Source organism: Microchirus variegatus (genome assembly GCF_963457635.1).
Source record: "Microchirus variegatus genome assembly, chromosome: 4".
Classification (NCBI taxonomy): Eukaryota; Metazoa; Chordata; class Actinopteri; order Pleuronectiformes; family Soleidae; genus Microchirus; species Microchirus variegatus.
The window spans coordinates 5,021,915-5,048,712 of NC_139805.1; the positions used below are offsets into that span (position 1 = coordinate 5,021,915).

Sequence of the window (26,798 nt, forward strand, 5' to 3'; positions counted from 1 at the left end):
ATTTAGTTTATCCTCAGTGGAGAAGAGACATCACAAAATCTATCAAAAATATACAGATTTAACAATCTGACAAAGCTGAATAAACAACAGTTGAAGTTGATAAATGATGGATTAATAGTTGCAGTCGTTACTAGGGAATTATTGCAGTATTGTGTGCGGTTGAACTGACGTTACAAATTAACATTAAACTTTGTGTGGATCCTCATAAAACAATCAATTGATGTTTCAGTCCATTAGAGCTGTGATTTTACAATACCCACCCCTAGTCCTTACAAACTAGTACTGTTTATGCTTCCCCTATCTTTTGTTGCTATTGTGTCAACACCACTCTGAACTCAAAGACCCCTCCCTTCATTTCAGTAAATGCACTCTTTTCACATAGCAGTTGTTCCTTTTACTAACCAGACAAAGCCTCCTTCTCACCACTTGAAGATGGAGCACCCGTTCCATTTTTAGCCTGGTGGAATGATGTACCTTTTTGTGCATTGTGTTTATGGTCTTTAGTGTGTAGTGGACAATAGGAAAAGTAGGGTAGCTCTGAATTAGGATACAGCAGAAACAGCACAACATCCTTGTATCCCGTGGTATTGTCTCCTCAGCAGGAACACAGCGCAACCTCTGAACGCTCCTGACAATTGTCCGTTCAATTCAACTCATTTTCCTGGTAGTTATTTCTAAAGAATATTGAGTTTCTTCTGTTCTGAAGAGCTGTGGTGATTATATGCTTTCATTACGATTCTTTTGACTGACCTAAATACTGTATCCCACCGTATCGGTCACTACGGCGCTCGTGTAAACACTACCGAAACCTCTAAATCCAAATGTTGAACCACTTCATCCTTTTATTAGTCAGTTGTTCGGTACAAGAATAACAAACAAAAAAACGTAAAATTCTGGGTTAAAAACAATCTTTGAAAGTGCTAATGAACAGCAGGGATTGAGGAAGCCAACATGGTGTTACTTATATACATAATCTTTGTGCTTTTTTCCCTAAACCACTCCGTCTCTGGATGTTCGATGCTCGAGTTCTTTCATCATGTAACATTACTTGTATTTCTTTTTATGGTCCAGTGTGTACATTTTTGGTGTGAGCGTGTGTACCACCTGATTGTATGAAATGTATCAGAAGTCGCAATGTTTTTACAAAAACCCACAAATTTGTTTCAGGTTTGATGCTACCCAGAGGCGACATGGGTTCTCCAACACACTTGGAAGGGATGAGTGATATTTGCTGCAAAAATGTACTCACGTTAGCTTTAAGGACAAAAGCAAACAAAGGTGCAGGTTAGACAGTGTGAAGCTCTCAGTAGGACGAGGTCCAGTCCACCTTCAATATAATCTGCATCATCAAATGTCAATGTAGTGTAAAAAAAACCAAAAACAAAGCCATGATAATGCAGACCACATTATCACAGCCAACACTTTCCTACTGAGAAAATTTGCTTTAAGGAGAATTTGACTGCATATCTACTGTACATGTCCCCCCCCCCAGTTTTAAACGAGTATGAAAACATAAAGATGAATATAAGGTTAATTCCCTTCAGTCTCCCATTCAGGAGATTCGTTGATTTGAGTGCAGTGTGCTGAGTGATATGAGATGTGAAGTGGGGGCGACTTCTCAGGCGTTGCTCCGTTCCTCTATTGTGAAAGCCTCCACGGGGCCTTTGCTCAGGACCTTGATGTCATTCAGGAGACGGGTAGGGGTCAAAATGTGGGATGACCCTGAAAACAAAGCATAAAGATCAATTAGGAGCCCATTCAGATCTGGAATTAACATCCGCCCTCAGTGAGCTGACTACAGCCAGATCGCATCAAGTGCAGGACTGAATCAGCTTATCAGGGTCCCCATGCCTTGGTTGACATCAAATTCAAGGACTTTCCAGGAACAATTCCCTCAAATTCAAGGACCAAATGTGCAGACACAGTTTGAGATGGGAGGGCAACTTGTGAGAACTGCTTCAGCCTGTGGTGTTCACTTTTATTGCAGCATGCTCTGTATGCTCTGGGCAAGTTGGTCTTTGTAATTTTCTTCAGTGAGACAGAGATTTTGGAATTTACATTTCCCAGGCATCACGTGATTTGCTCTCTCTTGCTTAAAGTTACTCGCTCATTGCTCTGCATGGAATCTCACGTCAACTGCGGAGAGAGACAGTGGACAGTGTCCACAATACCGCTAGTAATTATGGCTCCCACTTTTAATGTCTATTTAGGATGATTTTCAAAAGCTTTCAAAACCCTTGAATTATTATATTCTTTTCAAATTCACAAACTTTCAAGGATATAAAAGACCCATGGGAACCCTTGGTAATGTTTCTTCAGAGAAATCACATTCAGTCCACATTCCTGAGCATGCAAACATGCAGTGGTGGCCGAATAACTTTCATTGGCATCCAGCTACCAATAAACAAATGTATTATTATACATATTAACCCAGAGTGCTAAGGAAAGAGGTGATAGTAGTCCAGTATTGACGCTCACCTATGATGACCTCACAGGATTTGACAGCCTGGGTGACCTCGTAGGCTGAGCGCATCTCAGAGTAGCCGATTCCTCCTATGATGAAGATGATGAGGCGCGAGCCACTCCGGCGTTCGTCCTGACTGCTGGCTTTGTGCTTCTGACGGGCACTGTGGAGCAGACGGAAAACAAACTCACTCACCCACAAGTTGTGGAAAGAAATAAGGGAAGAAAAAAATGACAAAAAACACAGGACATAGTGTACACACACATCACAGAGCGAGAACTGCATGCAGTAGCACAAAATGTCAGTGGGGAGGTGCTAATTCACACTGCAGATACATTCAAAGTGTGAAACATGGATCTTTATATGAATACTAATGCATAGCTGCCTATAACATTGAAGTAGTAGCTGGTAGAACGCATAATAGAATAAAAAAAACTGTAGTGTAACTTGTAATATAGTATGTTGTTCTGTATAAAAAAACTTTTACACATAATCAGGATTGTGTGACAGACATCAAAACATTTCAAGCAACTTCTCTGGAAATGTAGTGACTTGGGTAGAACATTAACATGGGTTCAGTGAAAAATGCTTTTAAAATGCATTTCAAATTTGAAACATTTCAAAAATGCATTTTCAAATTTGGATTGTAAGTAACATACATAAATAAACATAAATCATGTTTGCATATTACCATATACCAGGCAATCAAAAGTGCTGTCCGACTATAGATTACATAAATGTCACAGATTATAGGAAATGATTTATAAAAGTGATTGCTTAATATGTATTTAAGGAAATAATCTAACAGACTCATAACACTAAACCCACCTGACGGCTCCAGAGCCATTCCAGGCAGCAGGAGACTCGGACTGGTGAGGCCACTCTCTGGTGTCCAGTTTGTTCTCTACAGCATCCTGAAAGTAAACAAACAAACACTATCATCTGGAGAACCTCAGTCATCAAAATGTTCACGTCTTACATACATTTATATGCACATAAAGCAAGAAACTGTATTTATGGAAGGTTACATTTCAGTCAACGACTTAACTAACACCAAATAACCAATACAGTACATATCACAATACATTATTTAAAATATTTTTACATTATAAAAAATACTGTATATAACTAGACCGTGGTGTAGACTTAAAGTGCAGATTGAAAAGACAGGTTTTTTTGTATTATTTGTTATCATTTAACAGTTACACAATCGGTTTAAGTTACAAAATCTGCATCGGCCATAGAAACTCGCACAATGGTCGACCTCAATGTACAGTTTCCTTTGCTACATAAACAAGCTACTGGGGACATAAAAACATGTTCAAAGATCAAGACACTTCCGAGTTGTCACACACACTCAGACCTCTGCTGAACACCTGATATTATGCTTCCACACTTAAAACCCTTTGCTCGTTTGCGGTTGCAAGAGGAAATTGTTCACTGCAGTTTACAGGAACTCAGGTGCTCCAACTCACAGGAAATGGCCCTGTCATGTTGTAACAGGAAAGTACAAATAAAGAGAAGACAATGACATAAACCTCTCATGTGGTGGTGAGGCACAAAGAGATTTGAACTCTTTTCAGCCTTTTTCAGCTGTAACAAAGCTCAAGACTGATTATATTTACTGACCTTTTTCAAGGCAGTTTTTAACTGATTCACAGTTTACATGTTTTTTACTGCTTGTTCGTGTCATTTTAAGTTTTGGTGGGCTGCAGGTTTATTTAATTTAAACAGTTGGGAATAGCTGGTCTAGTGTAATGCTTATTGTTTTTTATTAATATTTTCAGTCAGGTTTGAGTACTGACAGAGAAGGTACACGGCACATGGTGGGTTTGACCCAGAAGTTTACTTACTGATAACTTGATGTTTTCTTCTTCAGTGTTGCAAAGAAGGTTGTGCTTTTGCTTGCATTCGATCGAGCAGCAGCATAAATCAGAAAAGAGTGGATTGTGATCAAATTCTTTGGAGATGGAGATCATGGCTCGAGGAATAAATCATTGTGATTTGGGGGATATCTGAATACAGACACAGAACGGCCTTGCGGTGGCAGAGGTGTGTGTTCTCTGAGTGCTTATTCAAGTTTTTATTGAGTTGGGAATGTCAAGTCTAAGTCAGCATGTCTTATTATTATTATTATTATTATTATTATTATTTTTATTATTATTATTATTATTCCCTCATTGACTTCTTCCGTGGCTCTCAGCAGATAAGGAGGAGGCAAGAAAGACTAAACACGGACAAAATGCAACTGCACAAATAGAGATCGGCGACCTCGAGTGTCATGAAAGGCGCCTCCAAATATAATGCATTATTATTATTATTATTATTATTATTGTTATACATGTGGGGTCGCTGTGGCTACCACAATACATCATCGCACCTTGTCACAATAACCTCTTCTACGGAACGTGTTTAACAAACACTATTATCAGCATTTGAAGATCAGCACAAAGGATCATCCCGAGGGATCAACACACACGAGGTGCTTCAGTGACACTGAACCTTACACATGCTAAGATGCCGTTTGTAAAACACAATCATACATGTGACACTGCCTATTGTATGACACAAATCTGATAACACATTTCTGTGGTGCATTCAGTGGTCTTTTCTCACAGATCCCATTCAGGGGACAATGTCAGCGTACTGAACAGGATCTGGCCACATGTATGGAAAATGTAAGAGATTACTTACAGCAGCATGTCCGAGTTGTTTTCCTACATCCTATCATTACATAACTGCCTCATAGCCTCACCCAACATGTAATAATGCATTTTAATTGAATAATCGTTTAGAACTGCAACTAACGATTATTTTCATAATCGATTGATCTGACAAGTATTTGTTTGGTCCATGAAATGAAAATGCTGAAAAATGTCGATCAGTGTTTTTCAAATCTCAAAATAATCATGTTCTCAGATGTTTTCAGTTTTGATGATATCTTTGACAAATGGAGCAAAGAAGCCAGAAAATATGCACATTTAAGAAGCTGAAAAATCTGAAAGCTTGTTTTTTATTGTTATTATTATTTTTATTATAATTATTGTTATTACTAATAATAATAAAAAAAAAAAAAAACTCTGAAACAGAATTAATATCAAAATGCTATTAATAATGGAGTAATAATATTCGATTAATCAAACAATCGCTACAAACCTGGTATCATTAGTTACTTGTTATAATAAAACATGGAGTCTTCCCAGCACTGTATATAAACTAAGCAGAATGCGTTCTTTTGTATTTCAAGGCATAATTAAATGTCCATAATTAACAGACTAGACAGGAAATTAATCTTTATCCTCGTTTAAATGTCAAACACCCCCAACTCAGTATTCCATTAAATAACATGGTGATGACTTAAAACATGCATTTAATATGTTCTTTGGAATCATTAACAGTATTTAAAAACTAAGAAATGCTCTTGTGTCTAAAACCTTTAATTGTGTCAAATATTGATGAAAAACTCAGGAAACATGGCTCATTTTTTAACAACTTCATTTATCATGCATTTATACTTTTAAAAATGTACAGTGTGTAAACTTTAGCAGCATTCTTCTCTACCAAGTGTGTTAGAACATGTTAAGCCTGAAGTTGGCATAAAAACTCAAAATCAAATCAATCTTCTATTTTATCTTCATTTTTTTTTTTACACATGGGTCTTTTAAAATCTCAAGGTATCCTATGATGTGCTTTTTCTCCCAACATTTTAAGATGTCTTAGTGGAATTTTAGTGTACTAGGAGTGTATAATTTAACTTATTACCACACCATCACTCACACTTCATTTTCATGTTATATTTCTTGTACTCACGTGGATGTGGGGGAAAAAAAGACAAACGATAAGTGAGTGAATGTAAGAATAAATGTTAAATGACAGAAATCTCCCCTCACTGACCTCCATCACATCTTTTATGACCGGAGTCCATCTGGAAAGGTTGTATGTCTGATCCTGGGAACGATCACGTCTGGCTGTTTTGCGAGGGAAGATACTGGGCTGGAAACAAAAGAAATAGAAGCAACAATGAGCAGGATTTCAGTTGGGACTGATGAGATATAAAATAAAGAACTCGCTAAAAATCAACTGCAATCCACATACCGTTGTGATGATAGGAACGCCCAGTTCTTTCCAGTTCAGGATAAACTCTCGTTCATCTTCGATCTTAACATGCTGGATGAGTTTGTTCAAGTTCTCGTCTGTTGTTCCTGTTTACAAACATCCATTTTATTGATGTTTTTGAGAAGTCAAACAGACTATATCTCAAAGTCTTGGTCTCTTTATGTCTTTGTGCGTGACATGAAAACTTAAGGTGGGGGAAGTCGTACCATTGAGGCTGAAGATGTAGAGCAGCACAGCTCTGACCTTGTCGTGAGTGCTGTATGGGTATAGCAACACAGGCAGCAGGGTCCGCATGGAATCTTTCACCTTCAAGCCGTCCACATCTGACCCCACTGCAAGGTCCTACACAAGAGACAAAACACTGATAACTGTCAAGTGGACTGCAAATGTTAGCAGGATCAGTTTTAGCACCTGATAAAGTTCTCTCCAAGTCAGTCAGCGATCAGATTAGGGGTGTTTACGTTCTGTTGATGAGATGCAATGTGATGCAGACATCAATGCAGTGATGGCACATAATCAGAATTAGTTTTGTTTTTGGAGATGGAATGTTTCTTAAATAACAGGAAATTAAGGGAAGGTGCATATTGTATTGATTGATGGACTGACTGACCTGAGATCACACCGGAAATCTATGTCTTGCTCAAAGTCACCTTTTTTTGATCAACATAATTCTATTTTTTTTCTAGTTTTTAACAAAGATCATACAAAGCCTGGCTCCATAGATCGTGTGATTATATAGTGTATGATCCTGCTCCTATGCTCCTACTCTACTGTCTTCTTCAAGCCCTTGAAAACCCAGCTCTTCCAAGAGCATATTCTGTCCTAGCACTTACCCTATCCCCTCCTTCTGTACTTGGACCTCGGCACTCTCACCCTCTATCAGTCCACTGTTCCCTTTCTAGCAGATCTCTTTCCAAGACTTCTTCTCTGTAGCCTATTCCTCTTTCTTTGCTTAGATGAAAACGTAATTAATTTGGGCTGGCTTTGTCCCAGAAATATGTATTACCTCTAAGGCTGGGAAACAGCATTAAAAATGTGCCGAGAGTTTTTATATCGACACCCAGTTTGAGGAGGAGTTGAATTGAACTATGGCTTCTGTGCATCGTGAAGCAATATTTTTAGATGTACTAACTGTAAACTATTTTTTGTTTTAACTGCATAATTCTTTACACCTGCATGTTCTCAGCCACTATTTTCTAAGTCATATAATGTGTGAAGACAAGAAGTGAATGTTTGCCACATGGAGAAGTCCCAGTTCCATAAAAACATACGTCATGGACATCATACCTGTTCAGCTTTGCAGAGTTTCTCCACATTGCTTGAGAAATGTTGCATGCAGTCCTCAGCCAGCTGCAGATGAATGGTTTGCTAGAATTCAAATACAGTAGTGAACAAAGAGTTGTTGATAATATACATGCCATAAATGAGGACTTTTCCATTTTGTTGTACTGCTACATGTATAATATTCCGGTTAACGACACAATAACAAGGTTTAAAAACACCACACCCTACATGAGTCACTGTACCTCCATGGCATGTCAGATTTCCAGAAATTGCTCCGTTGAGTCAACCCTCTAACTTGACTCAAATTGAATAGATAACCTTAGGGTAACATATTTAGAAGATGAATAGCTCATACCTCAGTCATCTGCTTACGAAATGTAGGCATCTTCTTCATCATTTGGGCCAAATTGCTAATTGTGATCTGGAAAGAAAATTCAATTGAACCGTTTTTCTTTTGAAGAACTATAATTGTTTAACACACAGTTTTAGGAGATCAAGAGATAACGTTACCTTCCCATCTGGCTGTTTCTTGCTTGCAGATATTTCTTTTACCATCTTGGGGATTTGTCTATTGTAACAAATAAAATTGGCTCAGAGATGTGGCGAGGAAGACAGGAATGGGACACACCCATCCTTCAAATGTTGCACACTTACTCTGAAACCTCAGCAATGTGTTTGTGCCTCAGCCTAACCCAAAGCATGTCGTCCTCATTCAGCAGGGCCTGCTTCTCTGAGCCGTCTTTGGACTTGTACCTGGCCACCACAATAAGAACACAACTGGCATTTTCTGATCTGAAACCGTCCTCTTCTGCCATACGCGTGCAATATGTAAGCAAGCGAACAGGGACAAATACAGATAGAGAAGTTGTTTTACTTGTAGGTGTCGTTTTGGATATCAATGAGGTCGTGGGCCATGGCCTGGTAGGTGAGCTCGTGTAGGATGGGGCTGACAGGATCAAAACCTCTTTCCACAATCAGCAGCTGGGCCTGGGTCTTTCCCTGGTGATATGGAGAATAAAATATGATTAATTAAAAATAATATATTTTACTTTTTAATAAAAAAAAAAAATTGTGGTTACAGTTCAGTGTTGTCAATACACTATTCCTGCCTTTCTGTGCTAATGATGAGCCTCTATTGGACAAAAGCAGCCAACATTTCCTTTTTTACAAACACTTTGATCTGCTTAAGGCAAAGGAGGGAATTTTTTTTCCCTTTACGCGATACCTTTTGTTAACCTGTCGGGGGGGGTTTCCCATTTACTCCCTGGGCTAAGCCGTTGAAGCTGTAAACACCCTGTGTTCAGCTGGAATCTCACCTTTTTCTTGCCACTATCATCCAGCTCGTAATGTCTGGCCAGCTTGTTGTCCACCAGCTCTGCAAGAGTCTTTGCGTTCTCCATGTTGCTGTCTCTGGTTGATAAACATTCATTTCATAGTTACCAGAGTCAAGTCAATATAGAGGCTTCGCTACACCTATTAGTTAATCCAGCCTCTACAACAGCAGACATCAAACTGAAGAGGGACAAAGGTTAATCTACACTGGTACATACACAGAAGAGTTTACAGTTAACTGGCCAATGCAGGTTTGTAGCCAAATTCTTCTTGTGACAAATGATAATTTCAAACTAGTGTGTTTACTTTTAATGTACAAATTCGGCTTTGCATACAGAAGACTGAAGCAGAGATGCATCGACAGAGATTCACATTTTTTACATAAATAAGTAAACGTTACAGACTACTGTCTCTTCCCTTTACAGGTAAACTCCCTATGTCATCTGTAACTAACTAAATATTTGATGACTCCTAAGGTGACAGTTAAATTTAAAAATTACACTTATAATACTAAGCAACCGTTTCCAAGCACAGAGAACATTACTAAACTACTACTTTGTACAAAATGTGAGTTTTATAAGATTTTGAGTGTTTTCATGATTGACTGGTAGAAATGGGTAAAAATAGGTTCCTTTTGTCTCAAAACGCCTAAAACAACAACCAGAACCATTTCCAAGCATGGGGATCATGTTTAGACTTATTGTGCACCCTAAGCAAGAAGTGAGATAATACATTCTTTGATCTTGGTTCAAGTTTTTCCCTCACTGTGCATGTTGGCAGAGATACGATAAGGTAAGGTAAGAAGGAACATTTCCTCTGGCTTACTTCTTGTATCTGATTCCTGGATACTCGTCCAATGTGGCACAGAGCGTGACAAGCTGGTTTGCGAGTGTCTCCAGGGTCTTCTTTTTGTCCTGACTCTTGGGACTGTAAATACTATGGAAAGCTACTGGACTGTCGCATGTGAATACCTGAAAAATAAGTATCAATAAAAACAAATAAAAATACTCAAAACAAAAAAAGGACTGGACACAATTCCCAAAACTTAACTACAATATTAAATATATGACTATTTAAATCAGCCTTCTAAGCAATAAAACAAGAAACTATCACTTGGCAACCAAGTAACAACAGCATCTGCATAAATAGGAAAAGGAGCATGACAGAAATTCCTGGAGAAACACTCACTTGTGCCTCTTGCGGGATGAAGGACATGTTGATTTCCTTACAGACTCTTATGTACTTTGCACAGTACAGTTTCATGTTGTTGAAAAGCTCATCAGGGCAGTCTGTGGAAGCAGAATATTTACTTTTACTTTATTTACTTTGCATATAAACTGCCACAAAAAACAAACAGAAAACGACAGCAACATTTGAATCAACTTTGTTTTGCAACTTGTCTTCTCCTAAGTGAATTTGCTCCTACAGTAGATTTGATAAGTTATTTGGAGGTTACTTACAGTCAGTGAAATAGACATAGGCTGCTTTATACTTGGGTTTGGGCTTGAAGTCAGCAATAAAGGCATCCACACACTAAGGGATTTCAGGAAATTGTGAGAAAAAGTTTGAAATAAAAGGAAACGTGTAAAGAAGGTAATGCAAGATAAAAGCTGAAGAATCATTCATTTTCAAATTATAATCATGATTTAAAGAACAAAATTTAGGAGATTGCATGTGATAACGCTCCAACACAAATCAAATCGCAATATGTCTCAGAATAATCACAGTTAGATATTTTGTGTAGTGTACAAGATAACATTGACAGGGTTACAGTGACAAACCTTAGTTGTTGGTGACATAAAGTAGATGGCCTTCATTTCTTGAACAGGCTCTCTGATTTTGTACAGGTCCTCCACAACTATTTGCAATAAGAAATGTACTTTAACACAGGGGTAATGGTGCACACATACTTCAATAGATCCACAGTATTGTCAGTATTATGATGTCATATTTTCACTGTCATTGAAACATAGCATACTTGTTATTTTCTCTGCCATGAGATCGGACATTTTGCAGCATGATGAGAGGAGTTTGGTGGTGAAAGGATCCAAGATCAGTATCTGTGAAGGTGATACATAGTACAGTTAAATTAAGTATCACACTCGACTGTAACTAGCTAATGGAGCTCCACATTACAATTATGTGTTATGTATCTGTGTGCAAGTGAAAACAGTAACAAAACACAGGACTTGTCCTACCTTCCATACTTCCGATTTTCTGCAGTCTGCAATGATTGTTTCCTTTATCCCTGTAAGAGATGCAGAATATGGTTCATGAAAACAACATGACGCCAACCACAAACAACATCAGTGTCACTAACCACTTAATATCACTGTGCACAAACATATAGCAAGGAGCTAATCTTTTTTTGGGGGGTGGGTGGTGGTTAGGAGAACCATCCCTGCTTGGTTGCTCTGCTCCCTTGCCATCAGTGCTGCCCTAATACTCTGTCTTCTGAGAAAAAACCCTGATTATGGCATCAAAGATACTTGGTTATGACACTAAACTGTTTTCAGACACAATCTCTAGGAAATATCTGGACACTTGGGTCTACACTTTCTGTGCAGTTTGCTGTTACAATATAATATATGATGTACATGGCTAGACGTCATCTGGATGAGACACATTTAAAACAGCAGGAGAATCTCCAGAGGAGCCAGACTGACTTGAGCATATAGGAAGCAAGACACTCGCTGTGGATCCTGTGTAGTTTCTCCTGATGTGTTCTAACATGAGCTGACACACACATCCACCAGAGATTAACAGGGTTCCCACACCATGGTTTACACCAAATTCAAGGTCTTTTCAATGACTTTGCAGGATTGAATGTGCTATGACAGCTTAGGTAGGGCAACTTGTTAGAGCTTCTTAGCCCATGGCGTCTACTTTTATTAATTTGCAGCACACTCTGACTCTTATTAATCAGATCTTAATCAAAGTCAGTATTTGTACATTTTCTTTGGTGAGCCAGAGATTTTGGAATTTACATTTCCCAGGGATCACATAATTTGCTGTCTCTTGCTTAACGTTACTCGCTCATAGTTCTGCATGGAATCTCACGTTACCACGAGAGAGACGGTGAACAATGTCCACAACACAGCAGGTAGTCTGCATACATCAAGCAATGCAGGGCACATAAAACAGTAGTGTGTCGTAAGAAACAAGAGAGACATTTACCAAAATATCAACTTAACCTCTATTTTGCACAAAATCCAGGCACTTTCAATGATCCATGTCTTTTAGGGTGATTTTCATTAACTTTCAAGGGCCAGTTTGTTTCTTTGTTTTTCTAATTCACAAACTTTCACGGGTTTCAAGGTCCCATGGGAACCCTGTATTAGAGTGTGAAACTGGCAGAAGAATCTCTGTAGTGACCTCTGAAAACAGTGCATGGAGCATACTTTAGGACATGAAATGCACAATATCCTCTGAAAGAGAGGTGAGACTGGTGAGAGAAGAAGAGAATGAGACTGAGGAGAGGAAGAGAACAGAATTACACCGGTTTTGGTCAATGTGTTTTTGCTTACATTTTTTCGAGAATTTTCAATTGCGTTTATTTGGTAAATCCCCGTGATATGGTTGATAAGACGTCACGCTTTGTTAATGTCTCTTTTCCACCAACGTCACAGTTAACGGGGAACAGCCTGTTGATGCGAGGCGGGGCTCCACACAACAACTAACAGTGGTAATATGACGGTGGAGTCGCCATACAAACGATACAATCGAGAATTAGATCCAGTGTTTTCATTCTGTGATTATCATTCTATGATTATCATTCTATCTATTCTTCCCTTCAACCCTCATCTGTCAACTTCCGCTCCCAAAAGAACAACACAACTGCTTCACGAGAAGTAAAACGTCCACTGTCCCAGCGAAGGACACCATCAGTCGGCTCGTTGTTACTTTCGAGTCCTGTAGGTTTGAATAATAAGTCTCACGCACCTTCATAAATGTTGTAAAAACTGTTTCCATGTGCAATACTTACTTTTCCAAACTATTCTCTTCAGTCCGTGATCTGAGGCCGCTGCCATTTTTGTTTCCTCTGAAGCGCCTCTTCTTCCTGTCTCCGGTCTCTGACGTCATCGCGTCACCAAGTGTGCGACGAAGCTTTGTAGTTTTTTCCCCGGTCAGGACTTTTAACCGTCACTGGTAGTACTACTAATACTTCAACTGTTACTACTACTACTACTACTACTACAACTGCTACTACTAATACTTCAACTGTTACTACTACTACTACAACTGTTACTCCTACTACTACAACTGCTATTACAACTGCTACTCCTTTTTAAAGGTACAATGTGTAGTATTTATGGGTTTAAATAACCCAAAATCCACATTTTTATACATATTATGTGTTCCTGCATTGTCTAGTCGCTGTATAATAGTTTTTGTTTCATTTTCGTAGTGTTTCAAAAAGTCATGTAAAATAACATGACCGCGGACCGCGGTTGCATAGCCACTGTTAGCAGCGAGACGCCATGTTTCTACCGGAGCCTGTAAGGACAAACGCGAGAGAACAAAACAAGCGTCTCTGTACTTGTAGCGGAAGTCCCGCCTCCTCTCTCTCCGCTTCGTCTGCTACGGCCGCGGTAGCTCGCCCTCTCCCTCGCCTCACGAACCTCATCTGCTGACACGGAGAAAGACAACGAGGACGACATTTGACCGGCTGAGGTTACCGTAGCGCTCAGGGAAGGGAGGGGGTGAGCAGAGCAGGAGGTCTTTGTTGTAAATTTCAGCCTCTCCTCTAGATGGCACTATAAACTACTTATTTCCCCTTTAATGCCCATCTAAGTAATTACTAAGTGAAATTTGAATGATTACTTTCATGCTTTCATACTTAAAATTGTATTTCAAGTAAAAACACATTTACAGCTAGCTCTCTCCGCATTGCAATACTTATGATTATAATTATGGGCTTCTAGGTCTGACATGGACAAAATATTTAATATATTGTGTAGAAATATAATAATACAGATAGGCGTCTATTTCAATTATGACAATGTAGTCCTTCCTGGAACCCATCAGTGTTTCGATGCCTCAAGCTACAGAATCACTGACCAGTGTATTACACTGTATTTGTCTCCTGACTGCTTCCTTGAATATAGAATATCAGGCCAGTAGCTAAACATGTTTCCTTCTCATGTTATTCAAACTGCACCGGTCCCCAAGTTACACCCCCCCCCCCTCTCTTCACTATGGTTGGACATTGTCACCCAGTGGGAGGGTCCACATGCAGGTATTTCAACTTTCAGGGCCAAGAGAATAAAACCATTTGAACCATTTGTGGAGAGAAAAAACCCCAAAACAGAGGCTACAGACTAATAAAACAAAACAGACGAGTGTTTCTTGACAGAGGTGAAGAATGGGCACGATGAAGTGGCTGGTGATTTTTGTCTTGCTGGGCATATTCTCACAGGTACAGTAATTACATTTACCATAACAGACACTTTTCAAATTCAGATTCAGGCAAAGTGGTTCAGTACATGAACGGCACACAAACTAATGTTAATGTCCTCTCATTTCTATTTGCAGACTGCGACAGCATCAGGTACTCTATATTCTTTTTTAAAAAACATATTAAACTGTAGCTCTTTTATTAGTCATACATGATTATACACAAGGCACAACACCTTAAATGTATTTTGCATTTATGTTTGATCAGTAAATTGTTTAGGTCCAGAATGTATTACTGAAATATTAAAAGAATATAAACTTTGTGGGCCAAATTAAATTATAAATATTTATTTTCCTCATATGCTTATAATTAAGCAGATTTTCTCATTCTGTGAATCACTGTAAAATAAATTATTGTTTTATGATGCATGATCATATGTTATGCTCCATTTTAGATTAGATTAGATTATAGATATAGATAACCTTTGTTCATCCCTTTGAGGAAATTCAAGTATCCCATAGCTCACACTGGATTAACATATACATACATAACAACACATCCAACAATAAAAACAAACAGCAATAAAACATCAAAACTTTAGAAGTTTAAAAGTCACTGACTTAAACACTTGATAAAACAGAGCAGTGCAAGAAAAACTCGACAAAACAAAGGTGTCACCTTTGCTTTGTCAAGTTTTTCTCCATTATTGTGTAATCTGTTTTATTTATGTTGAAGTTTGTTTTTTGTTTTAGTCTAAAACACACTGAGTTGTAGCTGTGTATGAAATGTGCTTTACAAATAAACCATGCCGCCTTTGTGATAAGCGGCGACAAGATAATGATGTCCATTTTTTTTCTCGTCAGGTTTAACAGTGACCGTGTTCTCAGTCACATCCAAGACTGCGATTCTCAGATGGAGCAGGTACTCTGGAGCCAGTTCATACAAGGTCTCCGCTGCCCTGCAAAGCTCACCAAGCCAACCCATTGCCTTTGCTCTCTTTGGTGCAAACACAGTGATGGGCTCGATCAGCTCGCTGTCCCGAAACACCATCTATATCTTCACAGTTGAAGCTCTGGGCAGTAGCCAAGAAGTTCTGAGCAGTGCGGCGACTAGTCCGTCATCAACAGGTGTGGTACTCTTCTGTTTCATTCTAAGTGACACTTAGTGACAGAATCATTTAGTACATATTCTGGTGTTGCGTGTGCTTAATTATTTGAAAAATATATATAATTTAAGCCCCGGAGATGATGGATCCCCTGCAGAATGTGGAGTCAAAGGATAGCACAACCCTGACAGCGGAGTTCACCTTGGACAGTCAAGCCACTAACTACATCATACGTGTCCTGAACTCTGACGGCTTCTACAGAGAAGACACCGTGTCTTCCTCCCCTGCGCAGATCCAGTCCCTCTCACCGTACACTGAGTACACGCTCAGCATCATGGCTGTGAACAGTGGAGGCCGCAGCCAGCCCTCTCCCACTGTGACTGCAAAGACAGGTACTGTTGTCTCTCACGTCGTCTTTGTTTATGGGCAGAACAAGAATGTTTTTCTTTTCTTTTTTTCTTCTTTCTCTCTTTCTTTCCCCAACCTGGAAATAAAACCTCCGAAATGAATGAATTCAACTGTTTAAAAGAAAATACACCCATGGGGCAGTTTCATGCTTTTTATAGAAATGAGACCCATGCAGGAAACTTTTGTCATCATGCACCTCAAGAAGTCAACTGATCTGCTCCATTATGAACCATGAGTACTGTGGACCAATGTTTACACACACGTCTTCAGGCAAAATCCTCGTTTGTCTTATATCCAACAAATGCATCAGCGACCCTCAGGGTGTCTCCTGTATCGGTATCAACTACACCTGACCCTTCAGTGACAATCACACAAAGAGTTGAACTCACCCTGAGTACAAAAGTGTCACCTCTCACCTCGGGGGGAAAAATGTGATCCTCAACAACACAATGAGCAGTTTTTTGTTTAAGGATCTTCAGATTTTAACTTATTTTAGCAACATTGGTTTATTAATTGCTCAGGGGCACTCAGGGGATTTGAACTGGCCACCCACATGTTACTTTTACTCTTTTAACTTTTTCTGATAGACTTGAGATTTGACTTCAGTTGTGAAATCAGTTCATTCGGATCCAGACAGTTAAAAAAACACTAAAAAAACACAGATTTCCATCTAATTATCATGGAGTAACTTCTTAAAATCTGTATTTTATGACGCAACTGTGGCCTTTAACCAACATCTCACACAAGCAAATCTTCCTCCTCCACAGTTCTGTCTCCTCCTCAGCTCGTCTCCTCGTCGCCCAGCAACGACAGCATCACCCTAACCTGGGTTGCTGTGGCTCACGCCGTCCAGTACAGTGTGTCCACATTCCAGTTTGGTTCCAACACCAGCATGCAGTACAATACCTCCAACACCTACATGACTATTTCTGGCCTGGACGCTGGCTCCCTCTACTCCATCAAAGGTTACGCCTGGGACCCCGAGGGTCGAAAGGGAGAGGAGAGTTTGGACGTCAACCAGACAACACGTAAGGAGGCACTGGCACACTTGTTCCACTGTTGCCACTAAAAGCAGCAGCACTGACTTATCATGAGACATAACAACAACATCAAAGTAAAAATTAATGTATTATTATAAACGAGCACATGGGCTCTGACATCCAGACTGTGAAAAGATTTTACTCACAATAATGCCGCAGTGGAAATGTGCATTTTTTGTGATTAACATTTTTATTTTCATTATTTCAGCAATACAATAACGCTTGTATACCTGTAATCTCACACAAATTATCATAAATATTGATCCAGTATTGTTGAACTTTATCACAGGACCATAAAACATGAACTAAATCACCTTCCTCAGATTTGCATCGCCAACAGTTTGATGTGGTTAATAATCCCAATCTAAATAATCTGGAGGGAGTCCCATAAAAAACGATGTATAATCTTGAATTGGATAAGACGTACTCTTGCATCCCTTGAGACTACTTTAACACTTCTACAAATTCCGTTCCAGTCTTCGTCACCAAATGTCAAGTTCAAGTCCCTTTCCCGTGTCCTCTGGAGAGCTGAGATAGTCACCCGTCACCAAGAGTCTGAATCATCGTAGAATAATAGGTAGTTGCCTCATGCCCCTTTCCAAACCCCTTAATCATTTTTATCTAGAAATTCTGCGTTTTGATGCAGCAGACCCAAAAAGTATCTAAACAAGTGAGATGTAGGAATACTGAACTGCCTCACCACATCCCCAAAAGACTTTGAGGAACCATCACAATACAGATCCCCCAATGTCATCACTTCATTCTCCCGCCATTACCTTCCAATAAATGGGAAATTTACCAATCTGTAATTTAGGATTTAACCAGGTACTCAAAGAGACATTTAGAAAGGGATCAAATTTAAATATTCGAGCAAACCTTAGTCCAAATTATTTCAATATGAGAGATTATTGGATGTGTTTTTGCTTTTTTACTTAATTTAGTAGACAAAACTTTCATAGGTTACAGAGGGGCCATCACAGCTTGTTCCATAGAGTACCACGGGGGGAGGGGGAGGGGGCTCTTTTGGGAGGGAAAGACCAATAGGCCGGGTACCTTAAATTAAAAGCATAGTAGTAAAACAACATTTTTGGCAGACCTAAGCCTCCTCTATCAACTGGTCTTTGTAACTTGCTGTGGTTCAAATGGGGGTGTGATTGGCAAAGGACAAAAAAAAGGAAAATATATACGGTGCACCTACCATGACGCAACGGCATTGTATTATTTCAAAAATTAAAATAAAGTGCAGTAGCCTACATAGAAAAGAGTTAAACCATGTTTAAAAAAATGTAAATGCTCTTTCACTACTCACAGAGACTTTCATCTTGGGAGAGATGGACTCAGTGCCACAATTTCCATCTTGAAGTGAAAGTGGTTGTCAAACACTGCTAGAGATGTCTCTTCAGTGTTTAATGAAATATACTGTTTAGTTTAAGAATCAATCTGTCAATTATTTTCTCCATTAATCAAATATTTTTTTGTCCATAAAATATAGTTAAAATGTTGATCAGTGTTTATCAAACCTGGAATCTAGTTTTAATGTTTTTTTGTCAAATGGAGCAAAGAACTTAAAGGTTTCACGAATATTACATGATAACAAAAAATCTTAAAAAATGATTTATAATAATATAGTGCTGCTGGGCACTATATGGCATTAACGTTAACGCAACGCATGACGTGTTTCCATGGCAACTGACCGGAAAAAGACGCACGTGACGTCATGTTTACGTAACTCCCGGTTGTTAAAATGAGTCTTTAAAGTAACACTAAACTTTATTTTATTTTTATTTTTTTTACTGGTTATTTGTAGCGCTGCTCTTTTCCTTTAATAACAGACCGCTCCAGTTCCACTGTAGGTGCGCTAACGACACTAAAGGAGCTAACGGATATACTATAATGTATCTGCACAAAAAATAACAGAATGTGAGAACCACAAGTTAACTGATATAAATGCATTTAATAAAGACTGAAACTGTATTTAAACAGTGTCCAGACTAGAGTCTGATAACTGGTGTAATTGTATCTACATAAGCTTTGTACCACCTCACTTGATGTCGATGTGTGTTCCTGTGTTGTGATGATCCGATGTGTCCCTCTCCTTTAACAGGTCCTCCAACACCGTCGTCTGTCAGTGTCTCTATGGTGACGAGTAACAACGTGACCGAACTCTCCGTGTCCTGGGCAATCGATCCGGACGTCTACGGATCCGTCGACTACTTTGTGACCAGCGACCACAGCCTCACGTGTAACTCCACGTCCAGCCCCTGTAGCCTGTCTCCAGTGAGCTGTGGAGAAGTTCACATGATCCAGGTCACGGCCTCAAACGAGGCTGGGCCCAGCTACCCATCGGACCCTGAAGTCTTCATCAGCTGTGAGTACTCTAATCTAACTGACGCTGTTTTTCTTTCTTGTTTAGATTTTAATGCTAAATCAGAACAACTGGGGCACACAGAAATAAACAGTGTGTGTGTGAGGGGCAACAGGCACAAAATATGACTTATTACTCCATCAGAGCCAACCAGTATGTAGCATTTCGACCAGGGGTCTGCAACCTGCGGCTCTAGAGCCACATGTGGCTCTTCAGCGACTCTGCAGTGGCTCCTTGTAGCTTTAGAGAACAAGGCGACAAATAAAAGTGTTTTAAAATGTTGTGCATCACATCCAACGTCGACGTAAAATGCAATATTAAGTACACATTTGGATGTGTCCTGTCCATCTTTGGATCCACATGACTTTTTCTCAAGTATGAACTACACACAATCCAAATGTTTGCTTAATTTATTTCAAAGTGGGTTCATTTTAATTTCAATAATTTGTCAAAAACAATGAAACAATGGAAGAACCAGGTCTACGTCAATATGTGTTTTATTTTTGGTCCACTTTATAAGAGGTTGGGTATAAACTGAACATTTTGTAGTTCTTAAAGTTCATAAATGAAAAGAACTATTGCTCTTTTATGCATTATATCTGCATAAAAACCCTTATTCGTGTTATCTTCATTTTGTGGGTTGTTTTGCGGCTCCAAATGGATTTTAATTGGGTGGCGAGGCGACAAAAATGGCTCTTTTCATCCTTAAGGTTGCAGACCCCTGAGTTAGACTATGGATCCTTACCACAATAACACAGTTGTTGCAGATACATATCTATCATTATATTTGTGATATTTTCCATTCAGTCTTGGAATAATAAAAATGCAGGGTCCAGAATGTAATCCAACCAATAGCTGTTGATTATGGGGGAGAGGTGACAAACACTAATGGGACAAAAAAAGAATAATACACTGACAGCTTTAAAAGCACTGTTCCTGTGTGATTGTGACTCCTCTCCTGTGCTGCCAGTCCCCTGCCCACCCGAGTCTTTGACTCATCATGTGGAGGACACAGAAGAGAACTGCACACTGAGCTGGGACACGGTGACTCACGCCGACGGCTACAAGGCCTTCGTCGAGACAGGAGACGGTGTTGAGGAAATCTGTAACACCACCAGCAACAACTGCACCTACCACTGCCAGTGTGGCTACACATACCTGCTCTCTGTGGTGGCGTTCAACCAGGCCGGCGACAGTCCGCCGGGAGAGAATCTCAATTACACCACCTGTAAGTAGCAGCACAGGTATTGTAAACACGCACAGATAGAACCCAAGTGGCGCCCAAGCATCTTCGCTTTTGCTCTCTGACCAGATAAGAGCCCAATTTGAAATACATTTCTATTCATTTTCTGATTTTATGTTTGAGCATCATCCGTCCATCCCTCTTCTAATGCTTTATCCTTCGCATGGGGGTCGTGGGGGCACTGGTGCCAATCCCAGCTGACTGATAGGGAAAAAGGCGGGGTACAACCTGGACAGGTCACCAGTCCATCACAGGGACACATAGAGACAAACAACTCCAATTGACCTAATTCCCGTTTTTAGTCTGTGGGAGGAAACTGGAGAACCCGGAGAAAACCCACACACACCCGGGTAGAACATGCAAACTCCATGCAGAAAGTTTGGCCCGGGTCGTGAACCCGGGTTTTCTTGCTGCAGAGGCAAGAGTTCTAACCACTACACAGTCTTGTATAAAGTACCTAAAAGGGATACTTGAGTAACAGTACAAGTATCTTACCAGAAAATGACTGTGTTAAAAGTTGAAGACACTTTTTTTATAATATTACTTAAGTAAAAGTATTAAAGGAGTGAGGAGTTAGGATGGAGCCATGGTTGCTCACTGGTATGGTGAGTTGTGTCCTTGAGCAAGACACTTAACCCCATGTTGCAGCGTGTGAATGGCAAAACAAGCAGCTCATCAAGACTAGAAAAGCTCTGTATAAATACAGACCATTACCAACTGTTTGATACACTCTTAGGAATAAGGGTTCCAAAAGGGTCCTTCTACAAGGGCTGAGGTTCTACCTGGAACCATTTGCTTTCCCCGAAGAAAGGGTTTCTTGGTAGAACCCTCAAAAAGGTATTCTCCTATGAAGCCGAAGAACCTTATATGGTTCTACTTAGTGAGTGTAGTAACGGGTAACAAAGACAGTTACAGGAAATGTAGTGGAGTAAAAGTAAAAATTGCTAGAAATGTAAATATAAACAACACAGTAAAGTACAGATACATGAATTTTGTAATTAAGTACAGTAACAAAGTATTTGTACTTAATCTTTTCCTCTCTGTCTTCATCTTTCCCTTCAGTGCCCTGTTGTCCGGAGAATCTGACTGTCTCTTTGGTGAGCACTGACACTCTGGAGATCACGTGGACGGCTTCACGCGGGGCAGACATGTACCAGACTCATGCTGTGGACAATTCCGAGGTCATCCTGTGTAATGACACGGCACCGGAGTGCGCCCTCTCTGACCTCACCTGTGACAGTCCCTACAGCGTGGTGGTGATACCCTGCAATGACTTCGTTGGCTGCAACCATGCATGCCAAGCTCACACCAAAGAAACAGGTAGGAAAACATACTGTGTTTATCATGTATCCAGCAAATGACCCATTACATTTTGCACCTATACCTCACCTGTCTTATATAGTTTCAAATAAAATGGTTTGTACACAGGAAAAACCTTTGTCCTATTCCCACTTTGAGTAAAATACTGATTTATTTTCTAGTACGAACTGTTTCGGTGCAAAAATACAAAAGCACTATGTGACAAAAACAGAACTTTATTACATTATATAAAGGACCCCATTTGAAAATGTATTATTAGTCAATTTACAGGAATAATAATGATGGTAATAATAATAATAATAATAACAATAAGAAGAAGAATTATTGTTATTGTTATTATTATTTTTAATGATTAGGTGCCTTTCAGGACTCTCAAGGTCACCTTACAAATATAACAGCTAAAACAAAAGTGGGCCCACTTTCGAATGACTCTCCTCTTTCAATGCTCATCAGCTCCCTGCGTGCCGACAAACCTGGTGCTGAACGAGCAGAACTCCACCTGTGTCACCGTCAGCTGGACGTCGACAAACAGGGCCGCTAACTACACAGTGAGCGCACTGGGAGATGACGGCGGCACACTCACCTGCACCACCACGGGAAGCAGCTGCGACGTCACAGACCTTCCCTGTGGCTCTACCTTTGAAGTCACTGTCACGGCAGACAGCGACGCCGGTCAGAGTTTACCCAGCTACTCTGATTCTCTGGAGACCGGTGAGTAGCCCATAAGGTTTGGACTGACCCAGATATAAACAACTGGGCCACGTGTTTAGCATTAAGACAAATGTTTTCGGGAACCACAGCCCTGCAGTGGTTTGAGCAGAGATGTTTGCATTGCGTTCTGCAACACCCAGCCTTGCATTCTACAACTTCTGCATCTGTTTACATGAACACGGCTTAAGTTAAAGATTAAGGGTGAATTCCAATTCCTTGCTTAACCCTCAATCTTAACCCTCAAACTCAAAAATGTGCGCTCCCTCTAGTGCAAGTGCTGTCCCGATTCTCAGGAAAATTAAGTTGAGGGCCAAGTTTAAGGGCTGTATCGCCCTCAATATTGAGATTTTCCGAGACCACCCTTGGGAGCAAGGGTGGTCTCGGACCACTGCAGGTCATTGCGTGTTCTGACAGAACAAAGATGGTGCCGAAAGCAGCAAAACTAGTACAAATGAAGTATATTTTCTTTGTTAATAGAGATATATAAATGATGAAAAACATTGTATTATCTTAGTTTAGGCCCATATTATAGATTACTTACGTCATTGTAGCGTAACATTTATTTATATTTTACAATCTTTTGTCAATAGCCGGCCAGTGCGGACAAGCGGTCGTTTGCTATCGTTTACTTTTCAATAAGCCGTGGTGTGTGGTAACTGTCAGCTGAATATGTCTGTGGTTGTGGTATTTGTATGAGTATCATCTTATAACTAACTGACAACCTAATAACTTGACTAAACGGATCGTAATAAATAATCGTGACGTAAATGTGTTCTTCTTCTTTTTTGGAGTTGACAGACTGGACGCAGCTTTCGCGTTATTCTGCCCCCCACAGTCTGAAGACGTATCTGCATTTAAGGGGTGTCCCATTTCTAAGTGACAAAATAACCCTCAACACTTGGTTTTGAGGGCCAGTTAAGATTAAGGGTTGAGCTTGAGGGTAAGATAGGAATTGGAATTGGCCCTAAGAGTGGTGTAATTTTTGACAATAAGGAGATTTTGAAGCCTGTATTTTACTGTAGTTGTCAAGAGATTAAAGGCAGAAGTATATACTGTAAATACTGGATTCACCCCATCCCGTTTTTCATGGTCCCAGAAATGAGTTCACTAACACTAGTTAAATTAATTCTGCTATAGCAACTGTACACTTACTGTAACATTGAAAAACTACGAAAACAAGACAAGAAGTGGTCAACGGGCCTAACGTCCTCCCGCCAGTGTGTGCAGCATCTCTCTCTTTATCGCTTTCTTTATCATGTAGTTACCTTTTCATTAAGATTTGAATAATAACACGTACACTATATAACCTCTTCTTTTACAGAGCCGTGTTGCCCTGAGAATCTAACAGTGGTTCAGGTGACCCAGGCCATGTCAAACGTCTCATGGTCTGACGCCAAAGGGGCACACTTCTTCCTCACTTCTCTGACATCGCCGCGTGGCCACGCCCGCTGCCACACGCAGGAATCCCACTGCATCATGGGATGCGTCACTTGTGGAACGAGCTACACCGTCGCCGTGGAGGCGCAGAGTCACAGCGGACGCACGTCCAACTGCATGTACGAGGGTTTCTCGTCCAGTGAGTCAGTCCATTTCAAGCAATGAGACGCAACAAACATTTACTGAAGAAGTATCTGTTTAACTTTGAATTGTTTAAAAGGACATTGTGTGGAATGTACCTCGGAGTTTGTCCATATAAAGCTCTAAAAATAAGGACCAGAATTTTAAAATGTACTCTAAAATGAATAGGTAATCATGGAAGTGAAGCTAAAACTGGTGTGATGATGTCTTATTATATTATTGTTATTACTAGCAGTAGTAGTACTATTCTCTACGTGACTCTAAGTGAAATCACACCCACTTTTAATTTCTCTCTCTGTCGCGCAGGTGCCTGCTGTCCGTCAGGCATCAGGCTCTACAAGATGGCAGATAACTCTATGCAAGTTCATTGGCGCAGCTCCAGCAGCAGCCACAGCCACAGTGTAGAGATGTCCAGCACCAACACAAACTTCACCTGCACCGCAGCGCCAGGGGAACACAAGTGCAACCTCGCCAACGTCCTGTGTGGGGACACCTATCATGTGGTGGTGGCACCGCTGTCAGCAGACGGCAGCAAAGGCATCTTCTGTTCTGTGAGAGTGTTCTCAGGTAAATATGAAACACACCTGCATTTGCCTGCGTCCAGACATCTCAGATATTTTGATCTGTACATTTTATTGAACCTGTGATTGTGTTGTAATTTCCTTATCTGCCGTGTGTGTGTGTGCGTGTGTATGTCTGTGTACCTGGTATTCCTTATGTTGTGGGGACCTAGGGTCAGGGTTAAGATTAGGCCAGCAGCAATTCTGGTTAAAGGTCACATAGAGTGGTCCTGTTGCACATAAATGTTAGTTATGGAGGTCTACTTACATATATTAACTTGTTTTTATGGTCAAAAACCTCCTAGTTGCTGTAACCTAGCCGATAGAAATCCTCTTTTCTGACAGTGTTTTTCTGCTGCGAGATTTCAGAGTGAACTTTCACCCCCAGAAGACAGAGTCTTGTGATTGGCCAGTACTATCCAGCACATCCGTTCTCAGAAACGCAGCGCCCCCCTCTGGAACGGTGGATGCACTGCTCCTCATTATCAAAACATTGTTTTAACAGTGTTTAAAAATAGCTTCGTCACGACTCCCCGCCGCAGTCCCTTTTATGACTTTAAACCGGAGTCAGACCCAGAGTCAGAAGACACTGTTGCTCGTGAAACACCTCCACAACGGACGTTATTCTTCTTCTGCGGTTCAATGTACGTAACCGGATGTGCCCGGACTACCGCCCAGAGCAGGGCGATCGGTTGTTCAGGAGAACAGCTGCTTACGTAACTCTTACGGGATTTTCAGTGATCTCGTTGAGCCCTAAGATTACAATAAAACACAGCGTTCTCAGCAATGGCTGAACTGTTTGTTTCGAACCTTCAGGCTTCATAAACAAGCTAATGACGCAGATACACACCAAAAAAACAGCGATAATAGGAACTTCCGGTCTAGTTCCGCTTTAATGTTAGAGTAAGTCTTCAGGAAATTAATCTAAGTCAATGCAATCTCCTCAGAAGTCATGGAAACCAGTGTGTGAGTACGTGAGTGTGTGCATGCGTGTGTTCTTGTATGGGTATCTTTGCGAGGACTAAAAAATGTGGTTGAGCTAAGCAATTGAATATTTGGCCAAAACTTCATCGAAGTTTGCTTTTTGAGAGAGAGAGAGAGAGAGAGTGTGTGTGTGTGTGTGTGTGTGTGTGTGACCTAAATTTCACTTATTTTGACTAATATTTAGATTTTTACTGTGTTTTAATTGCTGTCATTGTCTCTGTTCTTGTAGTAACTTGTTCAAACAGCAACATTGGTGCAGGTAAGCATGTCACAGGTTGTTTTTTTTTTTATATATTTTGCATGTAGAATTGATTTCTTTAACTTTGGATCACTACACACATATATATATATATATATATCTATATATATATAGATATATATATATACACATATATGATATCATGATTTATTTTCCTAATATCCTAATATTTTCCAATGCATTCTCTTCAGTGATCTACAGAGGTAAAAGAAGTGTGGACTAGCGTATGGTGAGTATAATTACTGTATATCTTTTTTGTTTGTCTTCCTGTTGTTCTGCATTAAATATCCAACAACAAATGATTGTGGTTTTGTCTCGACAGAATCTCCTGCACAGATAAATTCCATCATCTTCTTCTTCCCGTGTCGTCCTCACTCATCTAAATGAAGCCAGCCTGAAAAAAGAAATGGAAAAGCCGTACTGTTATTCAACACATTTGTCTTGGCTATATTAGATAAATATATATATTTATACATATATATTTATAACCACAGTGAAATTGGTGTCTGTGATATTGTTCTGTGTTGTAAAACCTGCCTTTAATTGATACTCGGACAAGAAAAGAATAATCAGGTATTTTAATTTCAGAAAAGCAAGGACAAATATACATTTAAAAAAAAGCTATAAATAG

The 26,798-nt window shown here is 39.9% G+C and overlaps 2 protein-coding genes across 2 annotated transcripts; one reads left to right on the forward strand and one right to left on the reverse strand.

Moving 5' to 3' along the window:
- Nucleotides 1-869: 869 nt before the first annotated feature.
- On the reverse strand, nucleotides 870-13,235 carry stxbp3 (syntaxin binding protein 3). Its single transcript, XM_083888698.1, has 19 exons — nucleotides 13,182-13,235; nucleotides 11,395-11,444; nucleotides 11,175-11,256; nucleotides 10,978-11,054; nucleotides 10,657-10,729; nucleotides 10,385-10,485; nucleotides 10,022-10,167; nucleotides 9,181-9,274; nucleotides 8,739-8,863; nucleotides 8,519-8,617; nucleotides 8,375-8,432; nucleotides 8,220-8,285; nucleotides 7,868-7,948; nucleotides 6,787-6,922; nucleotides 6,560-6,666; nucleotides 6,359-6,457; nucleotides 3,293-3,378; nucleotides 2,479-2,627; nucleotides 870-1,722 (listed from the first exon to the last, which is right to left on the reverse strand). Exons 1-19 carry the CDS (start codon nucleotides 13,225-13,227, stop codon nucleotides 1,619-1,621), a joined length of 1,779 nt encoding a protein of 592 aa, XP_083744824.1. The 5' UTR covers nucleotides 13,228-13,235; the 3' UTR covers nucleotides 870-1,618.
- Nucleotides 13,236-14,561: 1,326 nt separating this feature from the next.
- On the forward strand, nucleotides 14,562-26,390 carry LOC310925728 (fibronectin type III domain-containing protein 7-like; the record flags this gene model as incomplete). The annotated part of the gene is made up of 13 exons (XM_083887742.1): nucleotides 14,562-14,615; nucleotides 14,732-14,747; nucleotides 15,458-15,721; nucleotides 15,831-16,091; nucleotides 16,875-17,135; nucleotides 19,252-19,515; nucleotides 20,483-20,740; nucleotides 21,818-22,075; nucleotides 22,529-22,786; nucleotides 24,108-24,362; nucleotides 24,671-24,931; nucleotides 26,138-26,167; nucleotides 26,359-26,390. 13 exons carry the CDS (start codon nucleotides 14,562-14,564, stop codon nucleotides 26,388-26,390), a joined length of 2,472 nt encoding a protein of 823 aa, XP_083743868.1.
- Between the last annotated feature and the right edge of the window lie 408 nt (nucleotides 26,391-26,798).